At 45.2% G+C, this 24,455-nt stretch overlaps 1 protein-coding gene across 4 annotated transcripts in view; it reads right to left on the bottom strand.

Annotated features, from left to right (window-relative positions):
• The window catches only part of DPF3 (double PHD fingers 3), a 251,902-nt gene extending 237,138 nt beyond the window's left edge, over positions 1 to 14,764 (bottom strand). The window contains exon 1 of one of the 4 annotated variants that reach the window (XR_005055733.2): positions 12,948 to 13,128. Coding sequence is in view for 3 of the 4 variants with exons in the window: in XM_036997581.2 (XP_036853476.1) it covers positions 12,948 to 13,027 (80 nt within the window). In the remaining variant the exon portion in view is untranslated. Of the gene's footprint in view, positions 1 to 12,947; positions 13,143 to 14,680 lie in introns of those variants that run through there. The other 3 variants (XM_036997693.2, XM_036997581.2, XM_036997808.2) reach the window with 3 other exon arrangements.
• Positions 14,765 to 24,455: the final 9,691 nt, after the last annotated feature.

Below are 24,455 nucleotides of genomic sequence, written 5' to 3'. Positions count from 1 at the left end.
CAGACCAACCTGGCTCCAGGCTATTTCCAATTCTTACCTTCTGTTCATGGACCCCCTACTCCCATCTGGAGATCAGATCCATTTGCTCTTCCACACATACCTTCCCACCTGGCCTTTCTTCCCCCAGGAAGGAAGGGGACTCTAAAGAATCACTCAAATGCACCCCCAAATCTTTGTTCACTCCCCTTCCAAGCCTAACCTTCCCCATCCTCAGGCTCCACCACTCCTCTGAGCCTGACCAGATTCCACCAGCCTTCCAAAGAGAGCTCAAAGCCATCTCCGCCCTGACACCCCCTGATATCCCACCCACACTTCCTCTCTTCCCTCTGGTGGCAGCTCATTAGCACAGTTATTCCCACCTTGGAACCTCAGGCACCCAGTTTCTTGTCTCACAGCTCCTTCGCACCTGTTAGCTGTGTGCAAGCTTTGTCCTTTCCCTCCTTCCCTCTTCCAGCTCCCACATGCATGAGATTGAGCGTGCCCTCCTAGGGACAAAGCAGAATGCGCTTCCCTTCCTCCGTGCCCCTTCTGTGCTTTTTGATCGAGGTGTGATGTGGAGGAGAAGGAGAAAGATGCCAATGGGGTTTGGATGAAGGGGACAAGAGGTCAGGAGAAAAGCCAGGCTGGAGGAGCAAACCTTGATATTAAGCATTAAGTGGATTAATTCCCTATCTAGGGCTCAGGGAATGTTGAGAGGCTTAAGTCGGAGTCAAGATAAGAAAGAACCACCAGAAAGCAAAAAAACAGAAATAAAAGGGTAACCTGTAGGCTTTTTCCTTCCTGGGGATTTGAAAAGCTACAACGGAGCCAGGAGGAGAAATGCCAGGAAGTTGGACTGCCCCAGGCTGCCAGCTCTAAGCCGTGCAGAAAGGTGGGGCTTTTACGTAGTCCAGACCAGTTCAACTGGGCGGCAAAGGAGGCAGGAACTCCAGCCCACACTGGGCGATAATAAGGATTGTTCCGTCAGTTAGAGTTTCTTCTGTTCTGTATTTCTCAGGAACCTGAACACATCACAGGCAGGTCATGGGTAAGAATGAACGATCTCCAGAAGAGGGGCCTGTATTGTTGTATTGTTGGGTCCTCTCACTTTGACAGATCATCATATAATAAAACTCAAGAACCCTATTGCTCCAAAGATAACAAGAGCTAGCCCAGTCTCAGAAAAGTTCCTACATTCAGACTCACAAACCAGTCAGGCTTCATCCCTCCTCTGATGCTGACATGGCAAACAATGCCCCCTGCTGTGCTTAGGCCCAGGGAACTATGGGAACTTTCCAAACCTGATAGAACTCCATGGATCCGTGCTCATCTCAGCTACACTGTGCAGAACTGACCTACAACTGAATGATCCAAACCTGTTTCCCATCCCCCAGAGATGTGTGTAATTATATAAAATGAGGGCAGAATATGTATAAGTATCTGTTATACTGGGATGGCTGCCCAGAAAGGAAATGAGCACCAGGAACTGGATGGCCCCCGTGTGCACCCTCTGTACCAAAGGGCTACACACCAGGACTCAGGGAGTTATTTTCCAGGGTAGGTGTGTGCAGTGCAACCTTTCTGAGTTGACAAACACTTTTGTACAATTCTGCTCATACAGCCTATATTTTGTGCACATCAGCATTTTCTCCAACTTTCCACACTGAAGGATGTCTTGTGGAGCAGAATGTGAATTAAAACTTGACTTGGGTAGCCCATCTCCACCTTTCTCCTGATATAGAACCAGGCCTCTCCAGGGTGGTACTGTCTTCCAAACAGCCCCTACACTGAGTGATGTGGACGGTGGGGAAGCAGAAAGACATACAAGTTACAATGACAGCTATTCTCTCTCTCTCGATATGAAAAATAAAGGCCCTCACACACTCCCCAGGACATCGTTTTTTGTTTCATTGTCAAGTGAATTTATCTGCATTGAATACAGCTAGGACACTGAGTCACAGAGAAAGTTACACCTATCTGGCATTGGTACTATGAAAGTATGCAAAAGGCATTCTCTCAAACAATGTGTATCAGAAAATAGTGATGGGGATACAGTGACCTCCAAAGCTCAACAGACAGGCAGGAGTCTGACCAGATCCCAGCCTTGGGTTAAACCGTTACAGTATTCTCACCTTTGGGTCTCCCCTATCTCAAAAACCCATCAAAGTCCTCAAAAATAAATAAGGCTAAAGAAAATCCCATACACAGCTGAGCACATAGTTGGCACTCAACAAAAATGTGGCCATTCACAAGCCCTACGATCCTTAGCCCCTGAGAGAAAGCAAAGCAAAAAAACTTTTCTTTACTTCCCAAGACCAAAGGGAGAGAGCCAAGTGTTTTAGACCTATGGGGATGAAGTGGTAAAGGAACAAGGGGTTAGAATCCACGATGCGGACATTGATCACAGCTGCACATGCTCAATGGAAGCAAGGCTAAACTTGTGCCTACTTTCCAACTCCTGAAACTGAAAAATTTAGGCTAAGGAATTCTGCTGCCTTTTCCAAACTCCTGTAGTCAACGGAGAGAATGAGAAGTATGTCAACTCTAAAGGGCTAGAAGCAAATTAGGTGGGAAGAGCAGTGTGTCTGCCTGCGGGCTTCACGAGCTGTTGTTCCACACATATTTATTAAATGCCTGTTACACTAGATCCCAGGGAGAGAAAATCACAGGCAACCACCAAGCCAGCCTGCCAGGGCCTCACAACCTAACTAACCAGATGTAAGTATGTCCATCATCCAGAGAATATGCTTGGGACCATGGGGCCAAGGGCAGGTGTGGCCAGTTCTATGGGAGGGTCAACAAGGGCTTCGCTGGGAAAGAGGGACTTTGAAGTGTGTGAAAGATGAGCAGGTAAATGATCCTCGAGTTCATCGGGAGTGGGGGTAGGGCTGGAGGAACCCACACGCTGTTGGTGAAGCTGCCAGGGGCATGTGCGGGTGCCAGCTCGCTGAGCAGGGATGCAGAAGCATCCTTTCCAGGTAACAAGTTCACCCACTTCTCTCACTCTCAGGTGCTTAAACTGGTGCCATGGACCACTAGGGCCTCCATTGATGGACTCCTCAAGGTCCATGAACCCAAAAAAACCACATGCAGATGTTCACACCTATATGCACTTTTTTCTGAGGAGATAATGACAGCTTTGATTAGGACTGTCAAAAGGTCTGCGATGGCCAAGGAAAGGTGAGGAAGAAACACTCAATAGGACGTTGAGTTGAGCCTGAACACCAGACTGTGGTGTAGAAGCCATGGTTTTCCATCTATGTATTATTCCACATAAAGCTTTCAGAACTAGCAAAGCTGCAGGGATGAATGCAAGGAAATGGGAAGAAACCATCCTTCCCATCACCAAAACAAACATTTGTGTCTACTGAATGTATGCCAGACATTGGGCTAGACTTCAAACTCCAATACTTCTTTCCATAAAGACACATGGAAGAATGTCTTCTCAAGCTCCTGCTACCAGAGCCAGGCCCGCAAAGCCAAGTCCCTAAATGTGGACACAAGTCACCCAAGGCAATTCACTGCAATCCCCAGATCAGGCTCAAACTTTAGCTGGCAGTTACCTAGCAACAGGTAACCCTGAAGACACATCAAAATGCCAAAAGGGCACTCTGTGGACACACTGGTTCTGAACACTAGCCCCCATGCAAGTCTGTCTGCCAGGCCCTCTCTGGGGCTGTTGGAGAATGGAGCAGATTTTGCCGCCAAAACAGGGCTGTAAGGCAGAACAGGGACAGTGTGTGGATGGTGGTGTTTTCCCACCCTGGGGAGTGGGCACAGGAATGTGGACTGAGGGTTAAGGGAGAGGCAGCTTTGTACAGAGTGCAGAGGCTGCCTCTGACAGCCTGCTGTACCTACACATCTGCTCTTCCAAGCAGCTGCTGAGATCTCAGCCGTATCTAAAGACGCAGAAAGTGGCACAAAGAGTTGACTGCACCTACATCTGGCCCTGCCCTAAAATCACTGGACCACAAATTACAGCTAATAGGAGAACCCAGGAATCAATTTTCATCCAGTTCACCAGGGCAGCTCAGTCTCTTACAGAGACAACAAGCACAAAAGAGGCAGAGACACCTCACTTTTCAAAATACAGATTTTTCTTAAGAAAAGCTCAGAAACTCCTTCAGCTGAGTTAAGTGAGACTAAAATTCCTAAAACAAAGGTTCTAATCCAAACCATGGCACAGCCGACACTGGGCACCTCTCACGGTACAGGCGGTAGCAAGCTTGGGAAGACCGGGCCTTCCTTGGGACCCATCACCACTTCTCCAGAAAGGTCTAGGGGGCTGGGGGACAGAGCAAATAAATACATCCATCTGGAAGAGCTTCAGGAGAACAAATGCGGAAGTCAAACAACAACAAACAAGGCGGATATAAATCCAGATAAAATATTAAAATCATTAAAGGGCTGCTGCTCCCTGAAGATTGGGAAAAATGAAGAGAGTTAATTAAAAGCAATCTCCATGCACTGCTGAGCCAGCCGGCCCTGATAAATCAACAGCTGGGGCTGCTGTGGAGGGTAGTCAAGGGGCTTTGGGAAGGGGCGCTGCCCAGAGAGGACGGGATGTCGAATTAAACAGTGACTTAAGTTTCGTGTTTTATTCAGTATTTTATGACTGAATAAAGTTGATCTTCCAAGGAGGAGAGAGGAACAGGGGAGGAGGAAGATAGGCATGAAGAGGTATTGTTCATTTGATGCAAAACAGACTTGGGGCTGTGATGTCAACATCTTTGAGCTTGGCCCCCAATTACAGAGGCTTTTGTTTTTTTGCTCTTCCTGATCTGTACAGGTAAATGCATCTCCCCAAATCTCTCTACAAAACCCTGGGTTATACGTTTAGAGGGTAGGGGAAGTTGGACAAAGTCAGGGAAAGGAGTGGAGCAGAACAGACAGAAAAGACCTTCAAAATTCTCATTGCTGATCCAAGCCAGACACTTTGAGCACAAAACTAAAAGGTCAGCAGAAATGGTGGGAACTTTCTTTGTTCTTTCTTGCTTTCTCTCCCCACCTCCCCACGACCCCTTTTCTTTCTCTCTACTTACTTCCTTCCCTCTTTTTTCTGCAGTCCGATAAAGTTTATGTTTTTCATTTTAAACAAAAAAAAAAGCTCGGAATTTTCATTTTAAACAAAAAGCAGCGATGTGAGAAGTGTTACAAGAACAGTCCTCCTCTGTTCTTAGGGAATCCTCCAGTTCTTCCTTGATGGAAATATAATCAGGAGAAATGATTGGGGGAAAGTGTTTTTTCTCCTCCATAGAACTGGGATTGGAAGGGGAGTGTGTGCATGGGGAAACATAAGGAATTATGCATTTGGATATGCATTTTAATTAGGTGGACAGAAGCAGCCGCCTGTTAATTTTTCTTGCTTGTTTCCACTTAGCATTCATCACAGGCAGAACCACCATAGAGTGCTCCCACGATAATAGATGGTTCTGCATTGGCTAAATCCTCAGGGAAAATAATTAGCAGGAGAGAATATATTCTCTCCACTCCCACTACCCCATCCACCCTGCCCTCCCCCACCCCCACCACCAGACTGCCTCCCCTCCCCCATCCTGCCCCCCAACTGACAGTGGTTTCCCTAGGAGAAGCCTAGGGGAGCAGGCAGCCTCCTGGTTTACAAGCACTACTTTGCCCTGCCAAAGAACAGGGGTCTGGAAGGAGAAACAGAGTGGACACTCCCAAACACAGGGAGGGAGGCACTATGCTGCTCAGTTCTGAGAGGTAGCCTAGCCTTCAGGGTTGGCCAAGACAAAAGGAAGAAAGCTCCAAAGAGGTGAGACAGTTTTCTCTGGGCTCAACTGGCTGCAAAGATGTGTGAAGAGTAGTTAAAGAGTCATTAGTTGAGGAAAATGGCAGTCAGGACAATGTTTTCACTTAATCTGCCTTTATAAAGTAAAGGAATGTTGTAGTTTCGCAGCAAGCTTGACTGAAGTATTTCCAAGGCTAGCCACCAAGACGTAACTCTGTGATTCTGAGATTTGACCCCACCACGATGCTCTCCATAGTTTACTTTGGTATAAAGAATCGATTCATGCCACCGATGTCCTGTGTCAACAGCACACCCTCTCTGTCCACCAGCACATTTAAGCCCCTCCTCATCTTCACCCTCCTCTCCCTGGAGCCGCCTTCATGGAAGGAGTCAGAGAATCAGGCGATCAGGTCCAGGCTTCAGGAAAGAGCTCCCCCTGCCCTCCGAGCGTCCATTTCCACTGATTTGAAGGGTAGACTCAGTTCGGTGCTGACAATGGAAAATGAAATGACCGCCTCCCCTGAGCTCACATTCTCACCTATTTCAAACCCAGACAATGGGAAAATCCCATTGAGATCCCGGGGCTATTTACACACAGCTGGATGAGTAAGGTTTTACATTTCCTGAGAAACAATAATTAGACACGATGTGTAATGCCAGAATCATTTCATTTATTTCAGTTTTAACATATTAAAATAATGTTTAGTATATGAGGCTTGTTGACTCCCCAGAAGGCCTCAGTCAGCTACAGAAAACTAGGTATTCTCCTAGTAACACCTCACATTTGTACCTTACACCTTCTGAACAGTTTTCACATCCATTATTTCCTGTGGGCACCTTGGGGGGTAAGCAGGGCTGGGTGCTGGGGAAGGGAGGAGAGAGGGAGGAGACACAAGATTTTCTCACTGTGTGAAAAGACAGGCCTTATATACTAATTCTTGTCTTTTAAGCTGTCCTGTCATCCCAGGTGCTTCCTCGACCCCCTGCGGCCAGGGAAACCCCCTGCGGGCAGGGAAACCTCTACTCTGCCTAGGAAACCTTCACTCCAAGATTCACCAGGTTAACTACTATTGCTACAGCACCCCAAAACCCAACCCCTGACCCCCACATGACCTCAAGGGAAGGGAGGACAAGGGAGAAGCAATCCCTGTAGTTGGAGATGAAAGAAGTGAGTCTCTGGGTTCCCAGTATATTCCTCACCCCCACCCCAAAATAATGGTATTCCTATAGGGGAGGGGGATAGAAGGGTTGAAGTCTACACTATTAGTATTTTCTAATTTTATAAGGTAGGGGTTGCCTGTACTATCCAGAAATGTAGTCCCTGAATTTTAAAGATTCTAAACATGAAGGGGACCTAGATATTTACCAAGAAGGATTGATAGCAGGGACTCAAAAGAACTACTTACACACCCATGTTCAGAGCAGCATTATTCACAATAGCCAAAATGTGGAAACAACCCGTGTCCCTCATTGGAGGAATGAACAAAGTGCGGTCTATACATACAATAGAATATTACTGAGCCATAAAAAGGTAGGAAATTCTACACATGCTGTAACATAGATGAACCTGGGGGACATTATGCTAAGTGAAATAAATAAGTTACAAAAGGACAAATACTATATGATTCCAGATGTGCTTAGAATAGGCAAATTCATAGGACAGAAAGTAAAATGGTAGTGACAAGGAACTGGGGCCCAGAGGGATGGGGAGTTACGGTTTAAAGAATAAGGAGTTTCTGTTTTGGATGATTTAAAAATTCTGGAGATGGATAGTATCAATGTTGCACATGATAAATGGACTTAATGCCACTGAACTACACACTTGGAAATGATTAAAATGGTACATTTACATGTTATAAATGTTAAATATACATGTTATGTATACTTTATCACAATTAGAAAAAAATTTAAGGGGCTGACTCTGTTTGCTGGAAGTCAGGTGGCTATTTTGTTTTTTTCTTTCATTTTGCCTAAGCCCCACAATTTAGGCCTCTGTGAATTCTCTGACGGGTTTTGCAGCCCCCTCTTGCTCCTTCAGGCTTATACAAAATTGCCAAGGGAGCTTTCAACCAAAGGAAAGCCTGATATTACTGGCCCCAGAGGAATCTGGGATGTTCTAGCAGCATGTCACTGAAGGAGAAACAGTGAATTCCAACTTAGCCAAAGCTAATACCACCCAGGTATAGCCAGCCTCTATGGGTCTGCTAGGCACCTCCATTTCCTCAGCAGTATTGGGGTATACCAGAGGAAGCTCAGTGAGACATCAGTACAGGTGCACCTACTTCATCTCACTGAACAGCCAGGTATCTGCAGCTGCCCAAATGGAAGTGAAATAAGCACTTTATCTCCATTGTTAATTGGGATGGTGGAAACACAGCAGGTCCAGGGGGATTGTGGATACATGGAATCCAAAGGAGAAAAATCTTTTGCTTGGTTCCACTTAAAGAAAAGAGAAAGAAATAAAGGGACTGCTCTAGATGGAAATGCTCCTAAGAAAAGAGGAAAAGACAGATGTCCTCAGTAATTCTAGTTTTTTCCATAACCCAAAACTTTATGTAAATGCTTATAAACAGCAAAATAGGCCAATTAACCTTCCCACTTCTCTTTCCTCTCTCCATCCCATGATTGGGATACTAAGAAGAAGAAAAGTATCAAAAGGCAGAATCAAAAGAAAAGCCCACATTCTAAATGGCCCACCACCTGGCTCCCTGCCTTAGCCCCTGAGAAGGCAGAAGCTCCATCCTGGCTAGAACCCCACGTGGTAGATAGCACAGTGTGGCAAGGCTGCACCTGAGAAGATGAAACCACCGAAGAGTCTCCCAGTCTTAACTCCCCTTTGGAGCCACACTTTAAAAACATGGAAGAATTTGAACTCTGGCCCCTAACTGTCTTCCCTGTCCTAATCAACCATAATAGGAGTCAAAATGTTTTTGACTTGAAAATTGGCTACCAAGATGCATTACCCTCATCTTAAAAACAAGGAACATGCAGCTCAGAGAAGAGCTGTGTCCAAGATCACACAGCTAGATAGCGGTGCGGCTGAGAACAGTGCCTAAGGCTCTGGTTCCTCTCCTAGGGTTGTTTCTCCTCCATTACTCTGAAGTCATCATAGCTACAGAAGACTAGCCGCTGGTGAGAAATCAACGTGGAAGACAGAGCTTGAGATGGGGCCACACTGATGGCAGGTCAAAGTTTGGGGACTGGGAAACTTGTTCTGGTAGAACTTCCAATTGCAGTTAATGCAAACAGATTTTCAAAGTGAAGAACAACAAAAAAACTCACTCATTTCACAGCAACCTGAGATGACCACAGGCTCCAAATCCAGGGAGGGAGGAGAGGCTGCAAAAGGGGGATTAGACATGTGCCATCATTGTTCCCCAGGCCCAGAACCGCGGACTGGGTAGTGAAGGATTCAATGTGGGCTATTTGAACCCCACTATTAGGAGCTCTGAGCCTAATCCCCTCACCCCTCCCTGCTGCCAACCAGAGCCCCTAAATCTTCCTCGAGGCCTCTCTCTTCCCTTGCCACGGCCCCACTACTATTCACAAACACATCACCTAGAATTCACAACACAGTCCGCTCCTATTTTCCCACTCTTATTTTCCCACTCCCTCCTCTCCAACACCACCTAACCAGTGCTTTTAAAACTCTGATGCAAATCACAGGCTTCAAAAACCTTCCTTCAGTGACAGTTTTATGATGCTAGAGCTCCATTCATCCATATGGTTTGACTGACTGTGAAACACTAGTAACCGGACCAATAAGAAAAACAAATTACAAAAACACCGTAACACCTCATCTTCCCCCAGTCACCCACACAACTAAGGACAACTGTGGAGTTCGCTATAGGTCACAGTATCAGCCTCTCTTGCTGTTAAAAAATTATCTTTCTGGACTTTCAGACCACACAGTGCTTTTATCCACTCACCTAGCCCTTCCCCATCCCCCCACCCCAAGCCATTCTTTATCTTTCCTCCTTAAATACCTACATATTTAAAGACTATTTAAAGCTAGAGTCATGCTTACACAGGCCCCTGCTGGAAAACTGGCTGGCAAAAACTATTCCAGAGCTTGTAGCATTTCTCTGGCCAGGAACTTGCCACATTTGGCTACATTTCTGTCTTCTGGTGACTTTCAGAACACTCACACACCACACAAATTAACTTTACAGAGGTTGGGATAATAAACAGACCTGGATTCTGTTGACTTTTTATGAGCCAACCCGCATTGCAGCTACCATCAGTATGGCTACACTTTGAAAACATCAGCCTCAGTTTCCTTTCTGTTTCTGGTACATGCACAAAACAAAGGATGCTGACTGTGGCATTTTATTTTTTGCATTGATCTGAGCAGATGGCTCTGAAACAGCTGTAGACACTATGGTCTTTTCTCAGATGTACTCAAATTCCAGCTACCTGCATGATTCCAAAAGAGGAAGAGAGTCTCCAACTATGCTGGCTCTGAACTGCAGCCACCGCGTCGATCTCAGCAGCTCCCATTCCACTGGCAATCTCTGGGTGTCCCCCAGGTGGTCTGCAAGGCTGTGCTCTTTTCAGAGGCTTACCCTGTGACAGTGCCTTCATTTGGGTTCTGGCAGAAATTAATATCCTTCATAGGTACCTTATCAAAACCAGACAGTTTTCCCACTGAAAAGTAATGTGTGCTAATGAAGTTCGGAGAACTTAGGAGCTTTTTTTTTTTCAGTGGCACCCAGAAGCAGATGGAGAAGGTGGTTCTCAGGCATCTGTTGGCTTAAAATGTCTGAGGGTCCTTTTTCACAAGGGGCTAAAATAATGTCCATAAAAGGCTACAAATTCACAAAGTCCCAGCCCCGGTGTTCACCACTTAGTACCTACCCACGTTCCTGCCTTCCAACAGAAAGAGCTAAGAGAAGATTAGAACCAAGAATGTGCCCTCCCACCCCTCCTGATTTCTAAACTGAGTGTCACAGCAAGAGTGAAGTCTGGCTTCTAAGAGGTGACAATTACACAACTTTCACAGGAATGAAACCACTTTAGATTAGAATACACTGTATCCAGATCATAGAATGTATAAAGAGATGAAGATTTGAAGTCCATCTATACACATGACCTGCTGTTAAACCTTGGCTAAGTTAAGTGTAATTACTATTCCCAAAGTTGTATCCTTAATAACAAAAGAGATGTAAGTACATACCTCCAAGCAAGAAAAACTCCTTTCAAAAATTTCAATTACATATCTGTATGTTCACATTTATAAGCATGACAAAATAGCTTATTGGTCTTATTCTTTTTAAACAAATAGTTACTTGAGGTAAAACCCTGTTGGTTTATATAGAATAAATAGTAAGTTACTTTTTCTAAGCAGGCAGTTATAATAATATATATGTGCATATCAAGCCTGGCAGAACGTGGCAGACATTCCCACTTAAGTGCATACAAACCAGGGTTTTGATAACTTAATAAAAGACTAAGTTGTTTAAAGTGTTGATAGCGGACTTGAGGAAGAGTGGTTTTCCTAACTAGAATAGCAAGTAAGATCTGAATTTATATTCAAAGCATTAAGTTACCTAGGTATGCAGAGGTCAAACAGAATACAGTATGTTATGTGGCTGACTGACATACACACAGACCTTTATCAAATCCACATTCGTTACCTACATGTGTTTACTTCACCACTTGGCCCTTATCTTGCTTGCACATGTAAGAAATGAGGGTGATTCCCCCATCTATGCTCAATGTAGCTGCTAAATTAAATAATGCATAATACCCATTTACACATCATATATGTTCATTGATGCTTTTAAATTCTATTTGTCCAGATGTGACTGCTTGGTTGTGGGGCCACCTGCTGCGTCCCCTTTGTGATCTGATCAGGCCAGGCAGCTCCTGTTTCTGCCTCTAACACCCTGTTGGGCAGTAATAAGATGTTTAAGGAGACAACAGAGAGCGATCCAGGCTGTCAGCTTCAGAGAGGAAGGGAGGGTGAGGGTACAAGGAGGAGGGATAAGAAAGGGAGTTGAGGGAAGATCAAAGTCAGACAAGAAGAAAGCCAAACTGCTAAGTGAGAAGACGAGACTCCATGACTTTGGGGCTCTAAGGAAAACCCCAAAGCAGTGAGATTCAAATTGTGCCATCCAGTTACCTGAGCTATTGAATTACTGAATGTCCCACATGGAAAAACCAAGTATAATGAAAAATGGTCCATACTCATCCTAGGGAGAGCCCTACAGAGGTGTTGCAAGCTTGTTTCTTCCCAGCACATTAGCTACCACTTTATCCCCCAGTCCTAGAGGGAAACCTTTGTGTGACCAGTTTCTGTAGGGGGCGTCCGTGGTGTTGGCTATTTTTTTTAGGGGAAGAAGAGATGAGGAACATACACAAAAAAAATGCTAATGACGTTTCATTGTCAGAAGGGACACACGAGGATAAAAACCTAGCTCTCCAAACCATTCTCCCTGTTCCCCTCCTCCCAGCCACCGTCCAGCCCTTCCTCTCTGCGCTTTGTTCTAATTTATCCCATGCATAATTTATTCACGTGTATCGTTTCCTGATCAGCAACTTTTAAAAACAAACGAAATGTGTAAGGTGTTTTATTAAGCCAGTTGTTTTAAAAAATAAAGGCAGATGGTGTAGGTCTCCTAATAACGTGTGTGCTCCTGCCTTAGGAGTTTAAAAACCGTCCAGGGCTCAGGAGGCTCGGCTGCTCGGGGGTATTGTTTCCACCCCCATGCCCCCAGGGAAAGAGGTTGGGATGCAAAAGGAACGGCTAATTAGAAATGACCACTCAACTCCCACCTAGAAAAAGCAGGTTGAGGCGTTGTGTGTATGCCAGCGTGTATAGTGACACAGAATTACAGATACGTCACATTCCAACTGTCTCTAATTATACAAAGTACAGGTATAATAATTCAAAACCAGTCCTCTACTCTGTCCCTTCCGCCACCTCTAACCCCACCAACACACTGACACCCTCCCAGCAAGTACCCTTCTGCGGCCCAAAGAAACAAACTGGGGCGAGCAGGGGCGCCCTGGAGCGTGGAGATACTGCTCCCGCCCGCGCTTTGGCGGGCTCCAGGGTAACCACGGCACCGCTTTTCCAGTAGGAAACAAACCTGGCGCACAAGTGAAATAAATTTCTCTAACTTGAGTTTACCAGGTGACATCAACACGGGTATGTGATTTCAGCTGGAAATGGGAAAACTGCAAATCAGCTGTGGGTTGGGTAGAAACTCACAGCATCAGCGGTGTGGCAGCGCGAGCGACCCGGATCGAGGATGCGGCGAAGTTACGCCCATTTATTCTGCCATAAAACATTTTCTTTCTTGGGAGAAACGCTGTGGCGTTCAATCGCAGTGTATCCGAGCTTCCCAGCGAGAACTGGAGCCGGGAACTGCACTCTGATCAGCCTCAGCTTCCAGTGTCCTCTTTACGGTAGCTTTAAAATAACATACTTAAAACTGCGAGACCTGGGACATTCCTACCCGTTTTTCCGATTACTGATGGTACAAACACGTCCTATTCTCCTCGCGCGTTCCTGCGCGTTAGGAGGCCCCCTGCGGTCCCCTGGTACGGACCTGGTTTTCAACTCCAGGAGGAGCCCAGGGTGCGGACGCGGATGCGCTGAGTTGAAAGAACCTAGGTGGGCATCCACCGCCTACCCGGGAGAATTCGGCATAAAACGCCCCTCAACCGCACCTGCCCCTCCCCTCACTCGTGGCTTCTAGCCCAGCAGGAAGTCCTGGTTCCGGAGACGCGGACCCTGACCCCCGTCGCTCCGCGATCCAGAGGGAGCACCCCTCTGCCAACATCACCGCCAATAGCACCCCTCGTAGAGCGACGCTAGTTTTCCGAAGCCACCCCCGGCACCGCGATCGCGACCGGACTTGGCGGCTTAACAGTTCCACCGACTGGAAGGAAGGAAGGAAGCCAGGATGAAAAGGAGGGGGAAAGCAGACAGGCAGGAATTGGCTGTCGGACCCGGGGACTGGCCCCCGCGTATCCTCCCCCAACCCGCCCCCCCTCCGTCCCGGATCTGGGCGTCCGCTCAAAGTCTCCCGGCAGCGGCCCGAGGCACCTGCCCTCGCTCTGGCCGCAAGCAGACGCTGCCGCTCAGGCTGGGAGCACCGAGCCGCCTCTCCGCCCGCCGCAGCTTTTCACCCAGAGGAGGCGAGAACACCATTCATGAGACCTGCAGCTTCCCGGCCTCCAAATCAACCCTAAGTTAACCCGAGTCGTTAATTTACTACAGCCACCTCGCCCACAAACACACACCCAGACACACCGGCTACCGCCCGGAGCGCCGTCACGCCTCGGGGGCTGCCCCGGCAGGAAAGCCCCGGGCAACCACCTGGGCCCCAGGGCTCCCTGGACCCTCTGCTCCCCCTGCGGTCCTCCCAACTCCGGAAGGTTTGCACAAACTCCTCGCAAGCGATCAGAAGGCGAAGAGCGCCCTGCAAACTCCGGAGCTGCTGCGGTCCGCTCGCCCCCGCGGACCAAGCAGCCGGGCGGGGGCCGCGGGCTCCGGAGGCGCGGAGCTCAGCCAAGTGCACCCAAACGGCCCCTGCCGGGCGTTCGCCCCCAACCCGGCGGCCCCCAGCGCCGCGCTCGCCGCCCCGCGACTCCGGGCACTCGGGGGACCGTGCTCTCCCCTAGCTGCCCACGGCCCCCCTAAGCTGTAGAGCGCTCGAGCGCCTGCTCCCCTGCCGGTAACCCCTCAGTCTCCTCCACCAATTAAGCCAGAACATAAATGTAACAATTTTCTTCTTGTTAATTGCATCTCCTGACATTTCTGCGCGTTGGGGGGAAAAAAAGATGAAGAAGTAAGAGCTGAAAGAAAAGAGAGAAGCCCCGCCGCGGCTGCAGGCGCCTGCAAGCGCAGTGCATTGACACTGCTCCGCACGCGGAAGGCGCCTTTTTTTTTCATATTGAAACCAGGCGGAATATGTACATTTTTTCAGTCTTACTTACGCTTTCAGGGGGTTGTGAATGACAGTCGCCATTTTGCTACAATGTAACAGAATATTGTCTGTCTCAGAGTTCTAAAGGTTCGCTTAGGGGAAGCGGTGAGCCAATCAGAGCACGGGATACCGGCCCTCTGGCCAATCGGCGCGGCTGGCCGCCAGGTGGGCGGGGCCTGCACGATGGTAGTTATTAGGGGAGCTGTCAAAGCCCAGAGGTCACTCCCTTTTGTAGAGCCCGAGAGCAAGCAGGTCTTAAAGGGGCAGTACCGCGCGAGCAGCTCCTTTTCGGATTAGGGAAAGTGGAGATGCACGGGAGAGTATTCTAGTTTGGTTTGAGTCCCTACTTTCTAAATAACTGCAGAGAGTTTGCGCTCCCGAACAGAAACATTTAAGTACGGTCAGCAAGCCAGTGAAGCCCATTCATTAGCTTTTGGATTTCCTATTACGCTTTAACCCCCCAAAGGGCAAATCCCCTTGTTCCTGTGCAAAAGTTTGAAGGCTGCCGTTTCGCCTAACAAATTACTACACGTGCTCAACCGTTGGCTAATGCTCTGAGTCCTGCGGCTTTTTAATATACTCATTCCCGAAGTGTTTTCTTTATCTCGGCCACCTCGGTTTCTTCGAACTGCTGTCGCCGTTCCTGGTGACTCCAAGACAGCAACTCCCCTCCCTCTGGAATGTCTCAATGTCAGGCTCGCTCCCTCCTGCAGCCAGGGCTTTCGTTACGTAACGCGCGGTGGTCACTCAGCGCGGTCCCTCTCTGCCACCTCCTCTGCTCAACACACACACAGAAACTTCTGAAACGGCCAGGTTCCGACCGGCTGGGGAGCCAAAAGGTACCTGGCGCTCTGACCTTTAGGTTTAGGGGTAGGGGAGGTTTAGGGAAACTTTTGGAAACGCTTTCTGCCAGTAGGAAAGCCAGTAACTAGACAGAAGGTGCAGAACCCAGACTGGGTGTTGCCAGAGTCTCTTTCGGGCAGTAGCACAAGGATTCTGGCGTTGCCTTTCACTACTTGGCCAGAAGGTGAAAAGAATTCGCTAATGAATAATCCGGTGTGACCCGAGGCGTTCAGACTCTTGTGTCTGCTACAAGTCAGTGTGAACTCCTCACTGGCGGACCCCTGACAAAATTGGGAGACCTCTGCGAAGCCAGGCTTCTGCTGGGCAGCCGGGGAAACTCGGGGTGGATGAAATCACACTGAATCATGAATAGGGGCCTCCTTAGCATACAGAAATGTGCCTACCATCCCAAAGTTGTTTAATCGGGTCAAATAGCTAAAATGGTGGGGGAGGGGTGAAAAGTGGAGTGGAGATGCCAAATAGCCAGTTATTCAAAGCTGTGCCCTCTCACTTCCTTTCCCTGTGCTCCTCTTCAGGCAATGAATAAAATTTAAAAAAATAATAATAAAGTCCCAGAACTTTCAGAGTTCAAATCCATACACCATTACAGTTACACATAAACAAAACAAGGCTGAATCAGTATGTTTGTAGGACTTGAAATTTTTAACCCCTTCTTTCTGCCTAATTCATAGCAGAGTCAAGTTCTGGAGATTGCTTGGTAACTTCTTTGCACGGCATCTGAAAAAAGTTATCCCCTTTTCTAAAATTAAAGTTTGAAAAAAAATCCCTTCCTTATTAACATGTCAAGGATATGATTAAGAAGCTAGTACTTTGCCCTGGATGAGCTTGACAACATTAAAAAGCAAGTGCTGTACTGACACACAAGAAGTCTGATGAGTTTGCAGTGTCAGTCAGAACTGATCAGTCTATTCCACCAACCTCTGAGATATCAAAACCACAGCAATCCAGATTGGAAGACAACAGCATATTTTAATTTGTGCATCTTGATAAAGGAAGCAGAAAATGTAGAGCCTGCCCTGAACAAGGCTTACAATTTAATAGGAGAGGGAATATAAATTTATAATACATATTAAAGAAAAAAAATATGTACTCTAAACATGTATATTCATTCATTGTGTTAAGAACCAGATGCAGAAACCAGCATAAATCTTAACTACCTGGCTTATTTGAAAACTGGCAGACTGGGTATGTCTTAATTTTGAGAAACTTTAATCTAGAATTTAAACATTAAGTCACATTTTATAATGACTGAGTTGAAAAAAAAAGAATTAAAAACAAGATTTTTTTCTTAAGTAGAGTAGGCTTGTTTTTTATAATCTAATGGACTGTTTTTTAAACTGTCAATGCATGTACAACTTTCATTTTAAAGAATTGTTGTGAATTCACCTTTATAAATTCTAAGACATATAAGACTTATTACTGTTTTAACTTTGGTTTTTATATCACAGATCAAGATTCTTTGTACAGTAAGGCCAATTTGCAGATGCCCTGATCCATCTGCAAGGAGGCCAGATTTTTCCAATAGGTCTTAAAATGTACTGATCTCACCCCACAAAAAGGCACATATTTTTTGCCAGAATGCTCAAAAGCAACAAGTGAACATGCTTAAAGGAGACAGGAACCTTGAACAGTTTCAGAGAATATTAAATTTTACATTGATTTTGCAAAGTGCTGTATATGGTTAGAAGTCCCTGGGCTCTGGAATCCACCTGCCTGAGTTCATTTCTTACCTGCTTGGGTTATCGTGGGCAAGTTTAATTAGCAACTTGAATGTCTAAGCTTCCTTATCTGAAAAATTGCAATAATAATTGAACCTACTTCATGTGGCTTTTTCCAAGATTGAATGAGGTAACACATGTCTAGTGTCAAAACATAACAAGCTCTCAATACAAATTGACTATTATTTTTATGTAGATATGTAATTCTTTCCTAATGGCAAAAGGAATGTAGGAGATCTGAATAAAAGGACACAACAAAAAGTGAAATTATCCATCAAGCTCAGTTTTCTTTAACTCAATCCAAGACAAATGAGCAAAGAACAACTTTGATGAGAACAAAATAATAAATAGAACTGTCTCAGTTAGGGATCATATAGCCACTTAAACCCCCAAAATGTCCTCTTGCTGATAGTGATACCAAGATGCTTTTAAAATCCCATCTTTAAAGCTCTATACATATTTATGTATTTGAATATACTCCATCCCTTCCCATTTCTATCATCTTAATTTAGCTGGTTAGGTAGCTTAATTTGTAGGGCAGATTGATCCCAGAATAACCACTTCCCCACCCCACGTGGAGAATCTAGGGCTGTGATGTTCGACATAGGAACCACGAGTCACATGTGGCTGTCAAGCACTTAAATGTGGCTAGTCCAAATCAAGATGTGCTGGCTGTGTTAAGTACATGCCAGATTGCATAGAGTTAGTACAAAAAAAAAGAACAAAAAATATTTCATTAATGATTTTCATATCGATTGCATGTCAAAATAACAATATTTTGAATTTGCTGGTTTAAATAAAAAATGCTATTAAAGCTAATTTCATTTGTTTATTTTTACTTTTTTTAATGTGGCTACCAAGAAATTTAAAACTACTCATGTGGCTGGTGTTGGATTTCTATTGTATAGTATTGCTCTAGACAGTGTGTGTGACCAGGAAAAGAAGGGTATAAAGCCTTTCTCAATCATGTTAATTCATCCTGTGTAGTCTTCTCAAATGCAGCCTTGATATCTGTTAGCCAAACTCCCTAGCCCAGTCCAAGTATGTGTTCAATGCCACACATCTGAAGGAATATTTGGGGTACAACCAAGGACCCAAGGACTTGAACCATATGAGGCACCCAAATCTCTTTCCTCTTTAAAAGCTTGAAGACTATTTCAGCAGACAATGAGTCAAAGCTGTGAGGAGATGTCCATCCAGAAGCAGCAAAGAATGGGATTTCTATAGCAGGTGTTAACCTTTCCAGCTGCCTGTTTAAAGGCACATCAAAATAGGAGAAATAAGGAAGGAGATGCAGGACTCACAAATAGCCAAAGAACTCGTTTTGAAAGAGGAAGTGTGACACAAAAGCCATTCAAAATAAATGCAGTTGCTAGAGGGCTTGGGGAGCTGAAAGAGTTTTAGGTCCTGCGGGTATTTAAAATACAAGAACAAGCTTACCCCTTAATCCCTCTCTTCATCCATAGAATACTCAGTTACAGCCTTGGCAGCTGGTTGGCCATGCTGGTTCCATGAGATCCAGAACCAGCTCTGGAATGTTCTAGGCACTGAGTTGAAGAGGGGCCATTAAAACTGCAATCTGGTTTTCTTTCTTCTTGGATCTGTGGGTGGAGGGGTTCTTACTCCGTCCCCTTCACAATGTCTCAAAGCACAGAAGAAAAAAATCAAGTTCCAGGTATGTGAGATGCTCTAGGGCCAGCACTCTGATACCTCTTATTTTAGGGTAAAGCCAAATGGAAACCAATGCTTGCTGCTTCCCACTAACTAGTTCATTCATTCATTCATTCATTCATTCATTAGAGACTTTCCATGAAGGAGGCATTGTGCTAGGCACAGGTGGCAAAATAAAAATAAACCAGACGTTGGAACAACCCTCAAAACACAATTCCCATCCATCTGGAGAGAGAATAAAGATAGCAGGCCCAACCCTACAAGTATCATAATCATTTGATGTGACCTAAAAGGGAAAAATGGCCTGCCCGGCCAGTTTCTTCTCTTCCCAGTATGGTGCCCATAATCCCAATAGATGCATCCTTAGGTATTTATTGAGTGCATTCACTTTTTTGAGTTTTCAAGAATTATGGTATTAAGAGTTTCACAAATTAGTATAAAACAAGGGAGAAGTAATATACGTCAAAGGATCTTAGGGGAGGAAGCGAATACCTCTACCATTGGAGGAGGGAAAGGCTTCATAAAGAAGGTCACACTTAATTGGGATCCCAGTTGGGTAGGTTTCTGAAATGAGCCAAGGGGTGAAAGGCCTTCGAGACTCAAAATATAACCTAAGAACAGCTAACTCATAGGACAAATATTTGTAGATTCCCCACTGTGTACCACCATACCTCCTCTCCACTGGGCCTTGAGGTACAGAGAGACCTAAGGCTGTCCCCACCTTTCCAGGACTCCCATGTGAAAGGTGAGGGAGGGGGAAGTAGGCAGTGGCCATGGGGGGAGGACCAGGTGGTACTGGGGGACTGGATGAGGTGCACCAACCAGACAGGAAGGTCAGGCTTGTCTTCTTAAAGGAGGCAACCAGGGTGAGTCACATTACGTGGAGGAGGAAAGATTCCCTGCAGAGGTGGCAGCATACACAAAAGCCTTTGGGGAAGTGAGAGGGGGCATCAAGACTTCAGAGAATTCCTTTGGTAGGAAGGTAGCTACAGGATGAGTGAGACAGAAAGGACTGGAGGGGCGAGGAGGAGGTGCCACGGCTGAGGTGTGGGGTCTAACCTGGAAGGCAATCAGGCAACCTGGGAAGAGTTCAAGCTAGGGGTGAAAATGAAGAGGCTGCTCTTTTAGATAGCTCATTTCACCATTTTGGAGGCCTGGGAACCTCCTGGGAGGCTGTGGCATGGTGTGAAGATAAGGGGCAGAATCAGCAATTTTTAAGGAAATAGGACCTGCTGGACTGGCAGACTTGCAGTGGGCTTGAGGGAGGTGGGGAGGCCCAGGATGATACCTGGTTTCTGGCTTCTGGGAATGCACATCAGTCAGCTCCACCTGACTGGAGAAACATGAAGTCAAGGCCAAGCCTGAAAGCTGGAGGCCAGTGAAGCAGGGGTATGTTCTGTCCTGGGGGAGGGGCTTGCCTTACTAGAATGCCCAACTCCCACCCTGATGTTGGTATAAACTCCTTCCCCTTGGGGAATAGTGACCTAGGCTGAGATTCTCCTAAGCCCGCCTTCTCTGGCTTTGCTTTCTCTATGGGCTCCACCTTATGTCAAGGACCTCTTCCAAATCCTTTCCCCACTAATCCCCACCCTTTCTCTCAGGGCATTGTCTGGATCGGCTTAAAGGAGTCTCCCTCCTAGGTAGGTGCATCTTAAGAGGGGATTCTAGGTCATCACAAAACCTTCACAAGGAAGGAATCGAGATTTCATGAGACACATGGACACATGGTACACACACACACACACACACACACAGAACCATGCATGCAGAAGCAGTGGCTTGATTAGAATCTCAGGCCCCAAGGAAAGGCAGCCAATCAGTATTTTTATACAGGAGCTTTCTCCACTCAGATCACACGGAATAATCACAGCCTGCTCTGAGGACTGGCCTAGGCACTCTTTTTCCCTCACTAATGCCTGACAGTCACAGGTGGGCTTCAGCAATTCTTTCTGAGACAGCCACTGGTTCTAGAGCTTTTGCCGCGTCTATTACTCTAAGCTCACTAACTCCTCTCTCTTACATCCTCCTCTAACTGTCAAGTTGGCATTTTCCAGTCCTCCATCAGCCCACCCACATGGACCCCATATCTGAAGTCCTGGCAGCTCTTGCATCCTAAATCAAAGCGAACGGCAAGGTCCTCCTGCAGAGAGGGACAGAACGGAGGAAGCAGGAGAAACACTTCTGCCCTGACCACCATGGGGAGTGATTAGATCCATGCTGGACCAAGACATGCATTGGCCAGTTTCCCTCAAGACTGTGTCTATGCATGAAGAAAGAAATTCACCGCCTCAGCCACTTCCTGGGTAAAGAAACTTCTCTTCATCAGCAAAGGAAGCACCCAAAGAGGGCTTTCTGTGGGGTATTGCTTTAAGTATGGTGACGCTCTGAGGCACTTGTTTCCCTCACTCACATCGTTTATATGACCTCAGGCTTCTACTGTGTCATTAGGCAGGACTCATCCAGGAAAAGTCTGAAAGCCAAACACAGGAGAGCATATTAAGTCTGGTTGTTCTGCAGATACTTACACCACTATGTAAAAATAGGTGTCCACAAGCAAGAGAAATGGACAGAAGCCACAGGACCTAAAATGTCCCACAGTCTGGCAAAGACGGGGACAGAGGCCTGCTGAGTTGTAGCACATGGTTTCTATTCCCTGACAGCTCTAGGTGATGAACTCCAGCGTGCAGAAGTGCAAAAGGACCTCATCTCCAGGTTTACTCCACTCAAGAGGAAAAAGTAAGGAGGTGAGGAAATGTAATGTTCCCCAAGTCCACCAAGGGCCTAGTGCATTTTAAATGCCCCTGAGCCAATAGGGCGAGCCAGTCTGAGGGCAACTTCTCCAGTGCAACCTTGGCTTCTGGGACAGAGGCACCACCCGGGGGAGGCAAGAATCCCAAAGAAAATAATGATAGAGGAATTGGGCAAGATAATAAAAGTGGAAATACCAGGAGAAGAGACAAAATGGAAGCAACTGGTAAAGAGGAAAAGCAAAAATACAGTGAAATGGGATTATTAAAGTCTAGGCAAGCAATGAAATTTATTTTGGTACCTGGATTCCGAAAGTCACAATATGTTCTCTGTTCTCACTAATCAATTTATTTTATCAATGCACAACAGAAAAAAAATTGAATAGTTGCCATATTATAATAGTTAGGACTTAATGATGATTCTGAAAACTAGTCTATTTTCTAGATATGAGTGGTCTCTTTAACAACCACTCTACAAGCCATCATGTTTCTAGAAAGGCTTTTCATAAAGCTGATATTAAATATTGTAATCTTAACCATTTTGTAGCTTGAATGTAAACCTCTGTGGATTAAGTGGTTCTTAAATTAGTCACTTGCTACCTTTGGCTTTCACAGTTTTATCCACAGCTATTTGAAAATACTTATATCTTAGTGTGTCTGATTTTCTGTCTCTCTACCTCACAAATGTGGGAGGTAAGAGTGACACCTTTAAACCTCCAGAGTCTGGCCCAAGGCCTAGCAGATGGCTACTAATTGGTAGTTGAATGAATAAAAGCATAAATATATCTAGTGATATAAATCCCACCCAATTAAAAAAAAATCTGTACTTAACATCCACTAGGATGGCTAGAACCAAAAAGTCAGATGATGAGGAAGTGGAGAAATCAAAACCCTCATACACTGTTGGTGGAATTGTTAAATTGTCTAGCTACTTTGGAAACAGTCCAACAGTTCCACAAACAATTACATGTAATTACCATATGACTGAGCAATTCTGCTCCTGGGTATATATCTAAGAGAAAAACATATGGCAACACAGACACTTGTACATTAATGTTCATAGCCACATTATTCATAATAGCCAAAAAGTGGATTCACTCAAATGTCCATGAACAGATGAATGGACAAACAAAAGGTGGTAATGCCACATAATAGAATATTATGCAGCCATGAAAAAGAATGAAATACTGATATGTACCATAACATAAATGAACCTTGAGAACATTATGCTAAGTGAAAGAAGCCAGGCACAAAAGACCTTATACTCTATGATTCTATTCAAATGACAATCCAAAATAGGGAAATTTATAGAGCAGAAAAAAATATAGTGATTACCCAAGGCTGTGGGACAGGTGTCGGGGGAAAGGAGGGTGATAGCTAAAAGTACAGGATTTCTTCCTGAGATAGTGAAAATGTTCTAAAATTGATTGTGGTGATGGTTGCACATATTTATGAATATATGAAAACCCATTCAACTGTATACTTTAAATGGGTGAATTGTACAGTGTGTGAATTATATCTCAATAAAACTTTTAAAAAGATCTCTACTCATAATAAATAACAAACCCCCCTAACCCAGACATTTCTATGGCTATTTTCTCCCTTCAAACTGCATTAGACATGTAGAAAATGTAGACAATTGGAGGGAATTCAATTTCGAAGTTGGTAATTCTGTATTCATGTTAGCCTCTTGCTTCATACCAAGTAACACAGAGAGATTCCTTGCCCTGAAAAGCTTAAAATACAGAAGCTATAACTATGACCAAATAAATGAGCTCATTAAGAGAGAGATTATAAAAGCCTTTAGGTTTCTAGGAAATCTTTCTATAAAGTCAAATATAAGTATTTTAATCTTGCATATTAGCCATCCTGGCTGACAGCTTAAGTGCAAACACAGAATGCGAGGGCAGAACCAAGAAACAGTTTTAATTAATGACCAAAGCTATTCCTATCTCAAGGGTAGCTTCTTTTTCATTGTGAACTATAATGGGGCTAGAAGAGGCAATTTTATCAGAATCGAGGTCCATTTTCTTTTTTATATTGTCTTTAGCTGGTTTTTAATCATGGGTTGTGAATTTTGGTTAAACTTTCACATGGTAAAACCAAGGAACATGGCAAAGAATGATACAATTGATGAAAATACTGAGGAGTAGGAAAGTCTGAGTAAGGACAATACAAAAGAAAGCTTAAGCAGAAAATCTTAGAACTAAATCCTGGCTAGACTATTTACAAGGTACACAACTCCTGGCGGGTGACTTAATCCTGAGCCACAGTTTCTTCATCTGTGATATGGGAAGTTGGTACCAGCTTCTAAGTGTTGTTCGATGAAATACCTGTGATAGAGTTAAGTGACATAAAGGAAAAGCTACTGACACATGCAAAGCACTTGAGAAATACTCCTCCCTTCTCCTTAGAAGATGAAAGACCGTGTGCTCGTCAGTGCTTATGAGGTAAAAAACAGGAAAAATACAGAAGGTGAGGAATGGGGTTGTCCACGGTCAATAGAATGTGGTCTACCAAATAAGCTGAAGACCAATAAAATGGAAGGCAAGACAACCTATGTTGGAGGAAAAAGGGCATTCAAGGAAACAGCAAAATGAAAGCCGAATTGGCCTGTTGGTAAATGCGCTGAGTTTATAAAGGAGTCCATCCTTTGAAGATTTTCCTTTTGAGATGTCATGGAATTAGATGTGGGTGCGGTGGATGACAGTAGGATATCATTAAATGTAATATCCAAGATGCACGGTTGCTAGCAAGTTACTCTGTTAACAGGGGTATTTCAAAA

The sequence above is a fragment of the Manis javanica genome, chromosome 8, assembly GCF_040802235.1.
Source record: "Manis javanica isolate MJ-LG chromosome 8, MJ_LKY, whole genome shotgun sequence".
Lineage (NCBI taxonomy): Eukaryota > Metazoa > Chordata > Mammalia > Pholidota > Manidae > Manis > Manis javanica.
The sequence above is the reverse complement of the archived record's forward strand: the minus strand, read 5'-3'. Positions and strand labels throughout refer to the sequence as shown.